The sequence below is a fragment of the Dromiciops gliroides genome, chromosome 6 (assembly GCF_019393635.1).
Source record: "Dromiciops gliroides isolate mDroGli1 chromosome 6, mDroGli1.pri, whole genome shotgun sequence".
NCBI classification, from domain to species: Eukaryota; Metazoa; Chordata; class Mammalia; order Microbiotheria; family Microbiotheriidae; genus Dromiciops; species Dromiciops gliroides.
Genome location: NC_057866.1, coordinates 35,951,722 through 35,967,546, shown reverse-complemented (window position 1 = coordinate 35,967,546; position 15,825 = coordinate 35,951,722). Strand labels below are relative to the sequence as shown.

Below are 15,825 nucleotides of genomic sequence, written 5' to 3'. Positions count from 1 at the left end.
ACTCCATTACCTGCCTCTCCAGTCTTACACCTTACTCTTCAACAAGTCCTCTTTGATCCAGGGACACTGGCCTCCGGGCTGTTCTACTCCTCAGCTCTGGGCATTCTTTCTAGCTGTCTCCCACCATACCTGGAACATTCTCCCTCCTCATCTCCATCTACCACCTTCCCTGGCTTCCTTTAAGTCCCAATACAATCCCACCTTCTATAGAAAGCCTTTCTAAATTTCTCCTAATTCTCTCTACTTCTCATCAGTGGCTTGCTTGGCTAGAATTCCCAAGCTAAGAAGGTCAGCTGAAATCTCATCATCAAGCTTTGGATACGCGTTCCCAACTCCCTCAGCCTCCTCTCCCATTTTGGAGGGCTGGAGGTTTAAGTACTCAACTCCTCCCAAAGATTTCCTGCACAGAGGTCAGGATCTGCTGGGCTTTCCAGCTCCTGCTCTACTCTGCCTCTGCAGTTCTTCATCGTACCTCAGGATCATCGCTCTCAGCTTCCTTGTGTGTTATCTTCCTTCACTTGAGGGCACACACTCACTTCTTCTTATTGCTATCCCCAGTGCTTAGCACAGTGCCTGTAGATGGTTAATAAATATTTACTGAACTGAATTAATTCTAGTGCTTTCCCTCTCCTCATTATTGCCTATTGCTCTATAGCCCATTCGTATACTTTTGTGTGCTTGTCTTCTCTATTACATTGTAATCTCCTTGAAGGTAGGGGCTATCTTTTGCTACTTTTTGTATCCCCAGTGCTTAGCACAGTGCCTGACACATAGTAGGTACTTTTTGTTATTTACTGACTGTCAAGTGTGGAGACATATTATACATATAGCATACCCCAGTAGAGAGACTTGGAGTTAGCAAGATGGAAGATCAGGTCCTATTTCTGGCACTTAACACTGCCGTGGGCAAGTCTCGTAAGGGAATACCATTTGTACCACCCACCTCATGGGGTTTTGTGAGGAATGACAGGATTGGTAGTCACAATGTTAGTCATGACTTTCAATATGCATGACTAATCATGATCTCATTCTTTAGTTTTTAAGAGGACAGATAAAAAAGGCACTGGGTTTAAGTACTTAGAATGGTAGCACAGGAGAGAAGGGCCCCGAAGCTGAAGCTGAGAGACACAGGCACAGCAACATAAATTAGTGGAAAAGGCACTGGATTTGAAATGAGCTCATGTCCTTGTGCTGCCATCTTCCCTTCAACCTGCATTTTCCTTGATGGGCCCAGAGGCTGGCTGGTTTACCCTGAGAAGTTGTGGCTTCTAACACAGCAGCTCCTGAGCCTCCACTCCGGTGTTCTTCCCCCCTCCGCCCCCAATCAGTATCAGTTGAACTCTTACTAGCTTTTAGAATAGCGGCTTACTAAGAAGGTATAGCAAGAACAGTTACAAAAACATCGCCAGCTTCAATGTTTTATAAGTACTTTCACTTCTCTGAATCTGTTTCCTCATCTGAAATGATGATTTTAGTAGTACTTCATTACATACCACACGACGTTGTTACAAAGAACACAATCTGTAAGCTTAAAAGTATATAAATGTGAAGCATTATTATTACTCTCGACTGCTACTAATTTGCTGAGTGGATTTTAGACAGGCAACGATCCTTTGTATCTCAGCTAACTTATCAAATAGGTATTAATATTTGTCCTGTCAAGCTCAAAGAGGTAATGTGAAAATCAAATGAGATTCTATACCATTAATTTTTAAATGTAAGGCATGATTTTTATTCTTAGCTGAAAATTCTTATTTTCTATATTAAAACCACTTTTGGGTAGTTAATGTATTAAATGTCATTTTTCTTTTACTGGCCATAACAGTACCAGGTCTCTACATATCATCAGACTACAGACTGGACAGAATGCATTTTAATGCACTTTTGATAAAAACAAACAAAAGGGAAAAGTAGACTTTTGTGGATGATTTTATATAGAAAAGATAACATCTCGATCACTCCCAAGTCTCTATCAGCCCTCTCCTGATCTCCAGCCCCAAATCTATAACTGCCTGCCGGACACTGCCTGAATCTTCCATGGACATTTCAAATCTGGCCCTCCCCACGTTCTCCCAAAGTGGCTCTTCCTATTTCTGTGGGAGGGATCACAATCCCAAGAGTCATCCAAGTTCTTTACCCCTGAGGTCATCCCTTCTTACTTACCCCTGACATTCCACCAGTTGTCAAGTAAAGCCCGTTCTCCTTGTACCGAGTATCTCTGACACAGGCAGGGGTCCCCAAGCCCCAGCAGCTGACTTTCTTGCATGTCTTCCATCACTCTGTGCTGCCCTGGAGCTGGTGATGGGGCATTAAGGTGGTCCCCAGGAGGAATGCCACAGTGAATTCCTCTCTCTATGTGGTCTTGTACCTTTATCATGGACTGGGCTTTAGGCCCAGCAGGCCAGCCCTACCTCTAGAGGGTGGAGGCCTTCCGGCTGAGCCAGTTAGTGCTGCCTCCTTCCCGCCCAGTTGTGACTATCCATACCCTGTGATGTTTCACCTCATCTGGATGCATGGCACCATCTTCTTTGTGCTCTGTTCCACTTCTGGTATCGCTCTCTCTCTTTTTTTTTTTAATTGTAGTGAAGCAACTGGGGTTAAGTGACTTGCCCAGGGTCACACAGCTAGTAAGTGTTAAGTGTCTGAGGCTGGATTTGAACTCAGGTACTCCTGACTCCAGGGCTGGTGCTCTATCCACTGCACCACCTAGCTGCCCCCCTTCTGGTATCACTCTTACATGAAGGGTAATCAGCGGCCAAAGGCTGGCTGCCCAGCAGAATAGGGTGTCCGAAGTCAAGGGGAACTGAGCTAGGAAGGCCTCGCCCTGGTCTTCACACACCACCTAAGTGCCTCAGGGATGAACTAAGGGCAGCCAAACCATTTGGGCAGGGGGTCTGTGGATCCCATCTTGGTCTCTATTGGTGGGTCACAGGACTTGGCGAGAGCAGAGGGACAGACCCTGACCACTCTCTCCTCCTTTCTTTCTACAAGCCAGCACACAGGGACTACAACCACGCCCCCTCCCTGTACCTTACTCCTAACCACAGGGGCTCCCTTGCCCTCTTCCACAGCACAGCTTTGGGGATGGAGGGGAGCAGCTGGAGCTAGAGATGACCTCCACTCACCACCCCTCGCACGAGGACAGCCTGTCTGGGGAAAAGGGACACTCGGGGCTGGCCCAACCACAGGCCCATGGCCTTTTGGCTTTGCAATAATCCTGTTCTCACCCCACATCTGCCCCAGTGCTGGAGGGACTCAGGGTGAGGAGAATGTGGCCCACAGGGGTTGTTCACTCACATGTCTTAATTAAGGCGACAGGAAACATCAAAAACATTATTTACATTTGTAACTCAAGTTTTATTGAATTTAAAATGTAAAAACCATTCTGAGTTCATAGGCCATACAATAATAAGCAGGTGACCAAAGGAGGCTTAGTTTGCAGATCTTTGCTCTAAGACATGGGGTTTTAATCTTGTGTCACAGCTGCTTTTAGCAGTCCTGGGAAGCCCTGATCCTTCTTCTGAATAATTTTTTAAAAATACATAAGATTAAAAAGAAAATAAATTCTATTGAAATAGTTATCAGAACATGTTAAAATAATTAGTTTATGGAACCTCAGGTTAAGAACCCAGACTCCAAGTCATCCCTTCTGTGCTCATGAAACACTGGCTTTCTATCACCTGGTCTCTGCTTCCAGCTTCTCTTCCTTTTCAATCTATCCTCCACACAGCTGCTAAAATAAGTCTTTCTTTTTTCCATCACAAAGCCTCTCAACGTTATTCCCAATTCTCCCTTCTTTTACTTCATTTTCGTTGTTTTTTTGGGGGGTGGGGTGGGGCAATGAGGGTTAAGTGACTTGCCCAGGGTCTGTAACGATTGGAATGACGCCACCTGCTGGAGACTTACTGTAGAAGAGTACCGCCCATGAAGTGAAGGTCTTTGAGGGCAAGACCAGGAGTCTTTTCTTTGGCGTCAGGAAGTGATGTCTGCTTTTGGGAGGAAGAAGGGAGGAACCTGGCGCTCTGACTGGGTCTCTTTTCCTTTGGACTCTGGTGGAGAGCGGAGCTAGAAATAGATAGGAATCTAAGGCCTTTTCTTCTCTCTTTACCAAATTCTTATTCTCCTTAATAAATGCTTAAAAGTCTAACTCTTGCTAAAGCTTATAATTTATTGGCAACCACTCATTAGATATTTTAGACAGAATAGCTAGAATTTTAGTTTTAACAGGTCACAAAGCTAGTAAGTGTCAAGTGTCTGAGGTTGGATTTGAACTCAGGTCCTCCTGAATCCAGGGTTAGTGCTTTATCCACTACGTCACCTAGCTGCCCCCCTTTCTTTACTTTAAGCTCTGATGAAGGGGGCCCACCCCAAGGGCTACCTGGCCAAAGCCAACTTCTTTACATGTCCCCGAGACCCTGTCTAAGCAACGCTCATCTTCTCCAGCAGACTGCCTTCACTATCCTCCCCCAACCAATCTTCAATCACTCCTTAACTGCTGCTTTACATGCATGTTCAAGTCTCCTTCATCTCTAAAAATAACAACAAAAACCTTCACTAGGGGGCAGCTAGGGGGTGCAGTGGAGGACCGGAATTCAAATGTGACCTCAGACACTTTGACATTTACTGGCTGTGTGACCCTGGACAAGTCACTTAACCCCAATTGCCTCACCAAAAAACCAAACCAAAACAAAAAAAACCAACCTTCACTAGGTCCTGCCATACATGATCTATCCTCCCTTTTCAAAGCTAAACTTCTAGAAAAAACCCCAAAGCAAACTGTATACATGCAGCTGATTTCTCCTCTTTTCTCACTCTTACATTTATGTTCACTACATAATCTGGCTTCCAACCTCATCATTCAAATAAAGCTGCTTTTGAGGCAGTTAGGTGGCACAGTGGATAAAGCACTGGCCCTGGATTCAAGAGGACCCGAGTTCAAATTTTGCCTCAAGATACTTGACACTAGCTGTGTGACCTTGGGTAAGTCACTTAACCCTCACTGCCCCGAAAAAAATCAAACAAATAAAGTGATAAGTGATCTACTACTCAGCAGGGCTGATGGCCTCATCATTCTTGACCTCTCTGAAGCATGTGACACTATTGATCGATTCGTTCCCCCCCCCCCCCATTCTTTCCTTTCTGCATTTTCCTGGTATTCTTTCTTCTGGTCTGTATCTCTCTCCTGCACTCCAGGCCCACATCAGAGACAGCCACGAGGACATTTTCCACTGGATGATCTATACACATCTCATATGGAACACATCTCCAGCTGAAAGCAATGTCTTTTCCCCCAAATCCGGTGTCCACAAGAAGCTCACTTATTTGTTCTTCCTCCTACGCACGCCTGTGTTTGGTTTTTTTTTTTCCTCCTACCCACTCTTATGAAATTCCCTATTTATGTTGAAGGGATCACCATCCTATCAATTTTTCAGGTAAAAAAAAACCCCACGACCTTGGTATTACTGATGAAGCCACACTAACCCTTGCATCCAATGTTAATATGAATATATGGATCACCTGGATTTGATGGAGGTACCTTACTATCCAAATGGATTTTATGAGATCCTGGATTAATAGGAGAAAAATGTCCTTTGCTCAAAGACTTCAAAGTGAACCAGACAGTCCCTATTTACTTTCCCCAACAGAATAAACAAACTCAAATGCCCCTTGGAAATTCCCATTCACTATCTTCTTTCCCCCGGAAGTAGAGACCTCCTTGTCTCTGATAATACAGCTACTGTTTCTACCTATCTAACCATAGCGTGGGCTTTAAATTGAGCGGTTAAACTGATTTCTATTGTTTTAACTGATTTACATTTGTAATGGGTTGATCCGTATCAAGCCAATGAAGTTATTCTGTAACCAGTGAGCCAAGAAACCTTAAAAACCCTTACAAAGAAGAGGAGCTTTGAGTTTCTCTCTTAGGAGGGAAGTCTCCATATCATCATGTGTTATATCTTCCCTCCTGGGACAAAATATTAAATTGATATTATGTTTTTCCTGTCTGTTCTCTGATCTGTTTATTAATTTTGTAGGAGAGATTAAAGATTATTTCTCTGATTTGTTTGTAGAGACAGGCAGATACAAAAGCTATATTTTAATATTCAACACCATCAAGCTACCAAATTTTGTTTGGACCTCTCCAATATTCTTCTAATTCCTCCCTTGTTTTCACTCATACAGTTGCTATCCATAATCAGGCCCTCATTACCTCTTGCCTGGATTACTGCAATAGCCTCTCACTTGGGCTCCCTGCCTCAAGTCTTTATTCTCTCCAATTCATTCTTCACACATACCCCCAAGGCCTTCCCAACCTGCCCCAAACCTACCTTTCCAGTAATCCTCATCACTCCCGTCAACACACAGAGGCTCAGTCAAAATGATCTTTCTGTTCCTTTGACTCCGATCTCAGACATTCTTGAACCAGCTGCCACCACGCCTAGAACACACTCCCTCCTCCACTTCACTTCTGGGAATCCCTTGAGAACCACCTTCCATGTGAGGAGGTTCCCGACCTCTCCCCCCCCCCCCCCCCCCCCCCCCCCCGACATACCGATACTTGGATGTGTTGTCTCCGCAGGCTACACTGTAAGCTCCCTGAGGGCAGGGTCTAGTTACGTTTCAGCTTTTGTCTTTGGATCCTCAGTGTCTACCCTGTGTTTGGCTCCAAAGCTTCAATCCCCTATGGCCTCTAGCACAAGACCCAAGCTCCTGGGGGATGTAAGCGCCTCTACCGTCTGGCTCCTGCCTCCCTTGTGGAGTCATGCTTCTTCAGAGTTTCCACCTCATCTCCTGCCTGGAAGGACAACAACCCCCTCCCTCCCTCTCGTGTCTCATAGTCCTCATCTTCCTTCATGACTCCCTCCAGGCGCCCTCCTTTAAACTAATCATGGTGGTTTCCCTTTTCCTTTTCTGATTGGGAAGATTCCTCTACCGGGCTGTCAGTAAGTCACCAACTATGGTTATTCGTGACTGCCAGCCATGTCACCCACCAATCATGGTCGCTTGTGACGTGTGTTTCCCGCCTGCCTTCATCAAAAAAGAAATGGCCTGTTTCTCTATCACCCCTTTACCTCCAGCAATGGAAGCTGGCAGCTCCCTAAGGGGGTGTCCCGATGTTACAGCACTTCCCTGAAGGGACATTGCCGGAAATAATGTGCGCCTCTTCTGGAAGGGAACCAGGAGCCCTTTAAGAAGAAAACAATTTCCCCAAGGGTCTTTTTTTTTTTAAGTGAGGCAATTGGGGTTAAGTGACTTGCCCAGGGTCACACAGCTAGTCCCCAAGGGTCTTAACCTCTAATTCTGATTTCCAGATTTACTATTTCCACTTATGGCCACAGTCACACTTAAACACAGACAGGAAGACAAACGCAGCTGCAGCTTCCCCAATACATGAGGACCTACCTGGCTTGGAAAGGATGAAACTGGGAGTGGAGTGGGGTGGGGTGGGATGGGGAGTGGGGGTGGTTTCAGGTCTCAGGTGTGATCTTCTTCAGGGCAATTCTGCTGGTGAAAATGTCACCTGAGCAAACCGGGAGGACAGGGGCTCACCCCACCCCCGCCAAGAGATTACTTTGGGGCCCAGCTTTCCCCTCCCAATCTCTTACTGTTTGCCATTCTATAACAGTTAAAATGAAGGCAGAATGTGAATTTACCAATAAACAGGATCTCAGCTTCCTCAGCAAAGCTAAGATGCTTCCCCCCACCCCAGTGAACAAGCATACTCTCTTTTACAGTTTTAGGGAGTAGAGAACAAAGAACAGGGCTCTGTAGGCAGAGAACACATTCTAATTGGTTAAAAGAGCTCATCATGAACGGTGAAATTGATAAAATGAGTTTTAAAGCTGAGGCGTGGGGGAATAATATGACTGATTGGAAATTGAGGAATGAGGGTTAGCAACAACCCCCTCCTTCCCTCATGTGGCTAAGAAATGTTCATTGTTTGAGTCCACCTGTCAGGTTAGAGACAGTGGACCAGACTTCTGTGGAGAGCAAACCAGGCATAATCGCCATTCCTGGTGATGGGAAGATACTAGATCAGAGTCCCTGGTGTCCATCTGCATCCCTCAAGAATGGTAGATTTCAGAGACATAGTTGTAAATGACTTTAGTAATGTACTGTTTGATAAACCCAAAGACTCCGGCTTCTGGGATAGGGATTCAGTATTTGACAAAAACTGCTGGGAAAACTGGCAGAGAGTATGTCAGAAACTAGGCACAGACCAACGTCTTACACCTTATACCAAAATAAGGTCAAAATGGGTACATGATTTAGACATAAGAGGTGATACCATGGGTAAATTAGGAGAAGAAGGAATAGTTTACCTCTCAGCTCTTTGGAAAGGAGAATAGTTTATGACCAAACAAGAGATAGAGAACATTATGAAATGCAAAATGGATGATTTTGATTACATTAAATTAAAAAGGTTTTGTACAAACAGAAGCAATGCATCCAAAATTAGAAGGGAGACAGAAAACTGGAAAACAATTTTTATAGCCAGTACTTCTGATAAAAGTCTCATCTCTAAAATATATTGAGAACTAAATCAAATTTATAAGAATCCAAGTCATTCCCCAATTGAAAAGTGGTCAAAGGATATGAACAGGCAGTTTTTTGATGAAGAAATCAAAGCTATTTATTGCCATATGAAAAAATGCTCTAAATCACTATTGATTAGAGAGATACAAATTAAAAGAACTCTGAGGTACCACCTGACACCTATCAGATTGGCTAATATGACAAAAAAGGAAAATAATAAATGTTGGAGAAACTGTGGAAAAATTGGAACACTAATGCATTGTTGGTGGAGCTGTGAACTGATCCAACCATTCTGGAGAGCAATTTGGAATTATGCCCAAAGGGCTATAAAGCTGTGCATACCTACCCTTTGACCCAGCAATACCACTTTTGGGTCTTTTTCCCAAAGAGATCATGGAAAAGGGAAAAGGACCCACATGTACAAAAATATTTATAGCTGCTCTTTACGTGGTGGCAAGGAATTGGAAGTTGAGGGGTTGCCCATCAATTGGGGAATGGATGAACAAGTTGTGGTATATGAATGTAATGGAATACTATTGTGCTGTAAGAAACGATGAGCAGAACCAGGAGAACATTGTACACAGTATCATGATGTGTGTTCATCAACTGTGACAGACTCGATTCTTCTCAGCAATACAATGGTCCAATATAGTTCCAAAGGACTCATGATGGAAAATGCTCTCCAAATTCAGAAAACAAAAGAACTGTTGAATCTGGATGCAGATCGAACCATACAATTTCTATTGTTTTTGTTGTTGTTTTTCTTTTTTGAAGTTTTTCCTTTTTGCTCTGATTGTTCTTTCACATCATGACTAATGCAGAAATGTTAATGTGATTGTACATATATAATCTATATCAGATTACCTGCTGTCTTGGGGAGGGGAGGGGGGAGAGATGGAGAAAAATTTGAAACTAGAAATCTTATAAAAACAAATGTTGAAAATTATCTCTAAATGTAACTGGAAAACAATACAATATTTATATGGAAAAAATAGCAGATTTCCTTGCTGCAAGACTCGAACCAAGACTAGCAGGAGAACTGATTTCTAAACTTAATTCATCACAGGCCAGCTAAGTAAGTTCAGAGACAAAGAGCCATGACACGGGCGGTTACAGCATAAAATTAACTGTAAAAAGGACCAATTAAAGATGATACAGAATCAGTCTGATTATTTCACCTCCTTCCTTCCTGTTTGCCCCTCCAAGTTATTGTTACTGTTCTCTCCTGTTTCAATTTACCTTACCTTGTATTATCCTCATTTGAGTACATGTTATTGCATGTACTCCCTGAAAGCAAGGGACATTTCATTTTTGGCCTTGGAAGCCTGACAGTTAGCACAGAGTAGTTGGAACTTAATAAATGGACGTTAAGTGCTTTGGTCACATAACTGACAGATGAAGAGAGAATGAGATTCCATTTTGCCCACTGTTCACTTTTTTTTTTGGAAAAAGCATTCAAACTCAGTAGAAGAAAGCACAGATTTAAGTGGTCTATCAACAGGGAATGTTTTCTCATTCTAATAACCAATCTTGCCAGGTGAATGGCAAATATTCTCCTAGAAACCTCTTTTCTCTATTGAATGATTCTCCCTTTTTCTTCCATTCTTTTGCCTAAGAATGTTCCTGTTTGGTTGTGTATTCAAAGTGGGCCTGGAAACTTATATTCCTATTTACAGGTCACAATATCCTAATTTCATTATCCTTGGATTCAATTTCACCACCATAATCCCCTCTACCCCCAGCTCATCATCATGAATACTGTTATCACTGTATCAGAATTGTGACATCAGGGATTGGAGGCTGGGGCAAAAGAACAAAACCTTCTTCCCCAAGCCTCCGTTTAATGAGGCCTCAGAAGCCCAGCCAACTTTCCTTTCCAAAAGCTGAAATCTTTGGATGAAAATCCACCATCATCATGCCCTTGCATGTGTGGTCTTCCCTCACTGGATTATAAACTCTTTAGGGGCAGGGACTGTCTTTATTTAGATCACCGCGGCTTACCACAGGGCCTAACACAGAGTAGGTACTTAAACATTCGTTGTTTTGTATCTTCTTGTCTAAAACAGTATCCCTCCAGCCTTGAAACTTGCCACAAAAAGGCATGTGAATAGAGGATAAAGAATGGTGCCTAGAGGTGCCACCTTTGAAAAGGTGAGCTTTTTAACTCTCTTTTTCCTTCCTTGCACCTGATAATGAAAAAGGGCCCCAGAAGACAAAGGGGCCAGAGCAGTGAAAAGGAAGAAATGTAAGCTGATGTTTCCCTGAAGCAGCTGCAGGCCAGCGAAGGCCTGTGCCCCGACTCTGGGCTCTACAAGGCAGAAGCACAGCTGCAACACACAAGGCATCTGTGGAGATCTTCCCAATCACACAGGGACTTTAGACCATGGCTGAGTGAGCCACCTGAGGCCCCTCCTTGCCACATCAGAATTCTTTGGAGGTCGCTGGAAAGGGGGGAAGGGGAGCAGTTGCAATGAGAACAGGCCAACAAAGGCTCCTCCCCTGGGAGTGACCGGGCTCTCCTCCCAGGGCCCCTACTAGACTGGAAAAAGGCTTGACAGGCCAAAGCTCCCGAGTTCCACTTAAATTCGGCTGTCATTCCTCCTCTTCTCAGTGAAACTTCCCTTTCAGGTCAAAGTCCTAAGGAAGTAAATGATCTACAATTGAGGTCTCCACTGCCTCTCCTCTCAAATTCTCCTCAAATCCTGATGGTCTGGCTTCCTCTTCATCTCTCACCTGAAACCGCCCTCCAAAGTTAGCAATGATCTCTCAAGTGCCCAATTCGATGGGGTTTTCTCATCCTTCTTGACCTCTCTGTAGTATGACCTTGTCCTCGAGTGTTCTGTGACCCAGACTCTGGTCTGCTTGCTGGATCTACAGCAATGGTGGTCTGGGTGTGAAGCTCTGTGCTGGGCCCTCTTCTCTGTCAATTGGTACGATCAGAGAAGCTCTATACAGATAACTCCCATACTTACCTAGGCTTAGTCTCTCTCCTGAGTTCCATTCCAGTGTTTACAGGACATTTCACAATCAACATGCCCATTATCTTTCCTCCTCAAACTCTTCCCCTCTTCCAAAACTTCTCTATTACTGACCCAGGCACCAACATCCTTCTAGTCTTCCAACCTTGGTGTCATCCTTGACTCCTCTCATGTTCACCCACACATCTAATCATTTGCCAAATCTTTTCTCTCTACTAAAAGTATAGACCTGACCATGTCACCCCTCACTCCAGAACCTATATGAAGTCCCTCACTTGGCGTTTAAAGTTCTTCACAGCCTGGCCCCTTCAAAAACTGTACAACCTTCTTCCATTCTACTCTCCAACACAACCAGCTGGTCATTCAAAAAACATTTATTAAGCACCTATTTTTCCCCCCATCTCTTCTTGTGCTTCACCCTCCTAAATCCCATTCTTACCCCAACCTGTAATGGGGGTATAACTCCTGCTGTGGCCTCTGAACCCTAGACTTCAATCAATTCAATTTCATAGTACTGAATGCTGCCTTGGTGTTTCTTGCCCTCTTGTCCACCAACACTCATCCCTTTCTCAAGGCCACCTGGATCACTTACATCATTCCCAGGTTTGCCTCTACATGTGCTGCTGAAACCACTGGAGAAGGCACTATTTCTCTTCCATGTATTCTTTGGCCTAGACAAACCGGCCTGCTAGCTGTTCCATCCCTTGTCTCTCTGGGTCCTGGCACAGTTTCCCCTGCCTGGAATATAGCTCCTCCTCATCCCTACCTTTTATGCTCCCTTGAGTCATTCAATCAAAACTTATTTTCAGTCCCACCTCTTACAGGAAGCCTATCTTGATTGCTAGAGTTGCTCATACTTTTTCTCCTTAAATCATTGTATGCATGTTGATCCTATTAAACAGAATATAAGCTCCCTGAAAGTAGGAACTCTTTCTTTTTTCCTCTTATGGTACCCAGTGCCCAGGTCAGTACGCCTAGCACATAATAAATGCTGTTTAATGCCGAATGGTCCAATGGATAGAGTGCCAGGTCTGGAGTCAGGAAGACCTGAGTTCAAATCCAGTCTCAGATACTTAGTAGCTGTGTGACCCCAAGCAAGTCACTTAACCCACCAAGAAAATTCCATGGATGGTACTGGCATGCTATGGACCACAGAGTCATGAAAAGCGGGACAAGACTAAACAATAACAAAACCTTCCTCTCCATTAAACTGTATCGTTTGTTCTTTCCTTCTCTCCCCCATGAGGAATACAGACCATCATCATTTCGTGGGATTAGGATTAATTCAGTGTCCACTCCCTATACCAGGCACTGGAGATACCAAAACCTAAAAAATCAACTCCCAAACCTCCACAATGATGCTATCTGCCTCCAGGAGCCTTATTTTATTAGTTCCTACAATTATGAGATTTAAAACGGTCAGGGAGGGGCCTTACATGTCATCGGGCCAATTTACCCGCATTTTACATAAGAGGAAACTGAGGCCCAGAAGTAGCTGGTCCCAATTAACACCGGTACTAAGTGGCATCGAGTGCCTCATAAACGCTCTTGCCTCCCTGCAGGATCGGTTAGTCAGTCAATACGCATTAAGCACTTAGACCTGGGCCATGGGACCGCGAACACACACAGAACTGGAAGGGAGCATCGGATGCGCCTAATCCACCCTCCTTTCCAAATCCCCACTTTTCCTTCTTTGGCTCCCCGCTTTCTGAGGTTCAGCCGGCACACCCCCAGACCGCTGCCCTGGGCTCCCACCCGCCCCGCCGTTTGTCCCAAGCCCTGGGAGCTGGGAGAAGGACGGAGGCCGTGCTGCCCATCAGGAGGTGCTGGGGGTGGGGGGCGGAACGGGGTGGCGGGGTCACGGGGTAACTCACAGGCAAACAGAAGGCACGTGGGAAGTGAGCACGCATGCGTAGAGCCTCCGCTTTCGGAGTTCGCTCCTGACGACCCCTCCCCCCACCAGTCACGCCTCGGGATCGTGCACCTCCGCCTCCTCATCCCCCCTGGCCCGTTATTAGAATGATGAGCACGCTCGTCCGCTTCCTCTCCTACCTGCGCTAGGCCGCTATGAGAGCAGCAGCGGTCCTCCGGAGCTCGGCAAGAGGCCATGACTGGGCTGAGCCGCACCACGCCACCTCTTTCAGGAACCTCTCCTGACAGCTCAGCCTTTTCACTCAGGCAGGGTGGAGGTCAGCCCCGGGGGCGGGGCGCCGCGGCGCGCTAGCCAATCCGGCGTGAGCACAGCCGGTAAGGCCGACGGCTCTGAGGACCCCGTAGGACTCGCGTTCCCCCCAGTCCGCAAAGATGGCGGCCTCCTTGCGGCTCGGCTGCGGCCGCCGGGCACTGCGTTCCCTCCTGGGCTTCGCGAGTGGCCGGAGGTCCGAGGCGGTCGTGACCTCGCTAGGCCGAGGCGTGGGCTGCCGGGGGCTGCATGGCACGGCGTGGCTGTGGGGTGAGTGCTGAGGAGGGACGGGGTGGGTCGGCCCGGTTCGGGGGCTGCGCCCCGGGGGAAACCAGAGGGGGACGAACCGGCCAGGCCGCGGCCGCCGGGGGCTGCTGGTGGGACCCAGGGCCGGCTTCCCCTCCCCGTTCTGCGGGCGAAGCAGAACCGAGAGCCGCTGCCCGGCCTCTCAGAGCCGGAGGCGACCGTAGAGGTCACGGAGGCCGGGCCCCGCCCCCTCTCGCTTCTCTTCCCCCTATTAATCTCCGTCCTCATCCCCTCCCCATGGGGCCCGGGGGTCTGGAAGCCGCGAGTTGAAATTCTGCCCCCTACGCTTAGTCTAGGCGTGTGACACCTGGCAAGTCACGCCGAGTCTGTGCCTGTTTCCTCTGTAAAACGGGGTCACTATCGGCACTTGTCAAACAGGGTGGTGGGAGCACGTTTGTCAAAGGCTTTGCAAACCTTCAAGCAGGATATAGATCCCAGCGCCTGCTGGGCGCCCGAGGCTAAGCGCTGGGGATCCTGGTTATAAGAAAGGCAGCCCGGCCCTCAAGCAGCTTACAGTCAGTCCGGAGGGGAGTGACCGCTACCTCCCAGGGCGAGAAGGTATCTGAGGCATGGAGAATGAAAGGAGGCGCCTGGGCACGTCCTCAAAATTGTGTGATGGGTTACCGAGAGTAAAGCTTCTTAAACTGAGGGTCATGACCCCCCATGGGGGTCCAGTAACTGAATTGGGGGGTCGTGAAAAATTTGGCAACGGTAAAAGGGTAAGAAGCTTTGTTACATTCTATATACCCGGGGTTGTATAAAAATTGCTCAATGAAAAGGGGTTGCAAGTGGAAAAAGTTAAAGAAGGCCTGACCAAGAGTCAAAGCTGGTTGCTAGAAGTCCTTTCATGGGATACTGAAGTTCTTATGGGTGGTGTAGCTATTTTTACAACCATTCTTCCATTATCCATCAATATGTTAACATCTTCCCTCCTTCCACCACCCAGTGGCAATGGGTACATCAGGAGCCAAGGGCAGATAGGATGGTTCCACAAGGTGCCTAGCAAAATAGTTACTCCTTTTCACTGAGCAATTTTTATACAAGATACATTGACTATGTAACCCCAAGTTACCTTCTCAGCTTCAGTTTACTCATCAGCGAAATGGAGATATTATACTACTTTCCCAGGGGTTATTCAATTCAACAAGCATTTATTAAATGCCTACAAGATGCCAAGCCCTGGGCTTTGTCCTCAGGTTACAAAGAGAGGCAATAAGAACCCCCTACTCCTAAGGAACTCACACATCCCATAGGAAAACAACAGACAAAAAGACGAGTAAAGACAAAATGTGGTTTAGACCTAGAATTTTTCTGGCATAGGGACTCCCTACAAGTGATCCTCCACTATCAGTGCACATCAGCACCTGTTAACTCTTAGAGCCTCAGGCTCTAAGAGTTTAAATGACCTGCCTGGGGCACCACAGTCACTGTGGGCCAAAAATAAGAATTGAGCTCAGATCTATTTGTCTCAAGGCCAGCTCTGTCCTTTGCCCTAGCTGCCTCCAAAGGACTGTTGAGATGACAGTGCTTTGTGAGACTTAAAATGCTAAAGAAATGAGAGTTATTATCAAAAACTGACTCTTCATTTCTTACAGCACAGTAGTGTTTCCTTATGTTCTAAGTTGACCATTCTCCAATTTATGAGTGCTCCCTTGCTCAGTAAACTCCATTGACTCCCCATTACTCATAGAATCAAATACAGACTCCTATTTTGGGCATTTTAAAGACCTTTACATCTGGTACCAACCTACTTTTTAGCCTTTGTTATAGATTACTCCTTTTGGTCCAGTCAGTTGACCTTGCCCCCCTCCATCAACCCCT

The 15,825-nt window shown here is 46.1% G+C and overlaps 2 protein-coding genes across 2 annotated transcripts in view; one reads left to right on the top strand and one right to left on the bottom strand.

Moving 5' to 3' along the window:
- LOC122730721 (APAF1 interacting protein) overlaps window positions 1-13,694 on the bottom strand; it is a 38,773-nt gene extending 25,079 nt beyond the window's left edge. Inside the window, exon 1 of the mRNA XM_043970014.1 lies at window positions 13,569-13,694. Within this exon, the coding sequence (XP_043825949.1) occupies window positions 13,569-13,625 (57 nt within the window). The 5' untranslated portion in view covers window positions 13,626-13,694. The remainder of the gene's footprint in view (window positions 1-13,568) is intronic.
- Window positions 13,695-13,818: 124 nt separating this feature from the next.
- The window catches only part of PDHX (pyruvate dehydrogenase complex component X), a 75,397-nt gene continuing 73,390 nt past the window's right edge, over window positions 13,819-15,825 (top strand). Inside the window, exon 1 of the mRNA XM_043970013.1 lies at window positions 13,819-13,968. Coding sequence (XP_043825948.1) covers window positions 13,821-13,968 — 148 coding nt within the window. The 5' untranslated portion in view covers window positions 13,819-13,820. The remainder of the gene's footprint in view (window positions 13,969-15,825) is intronic.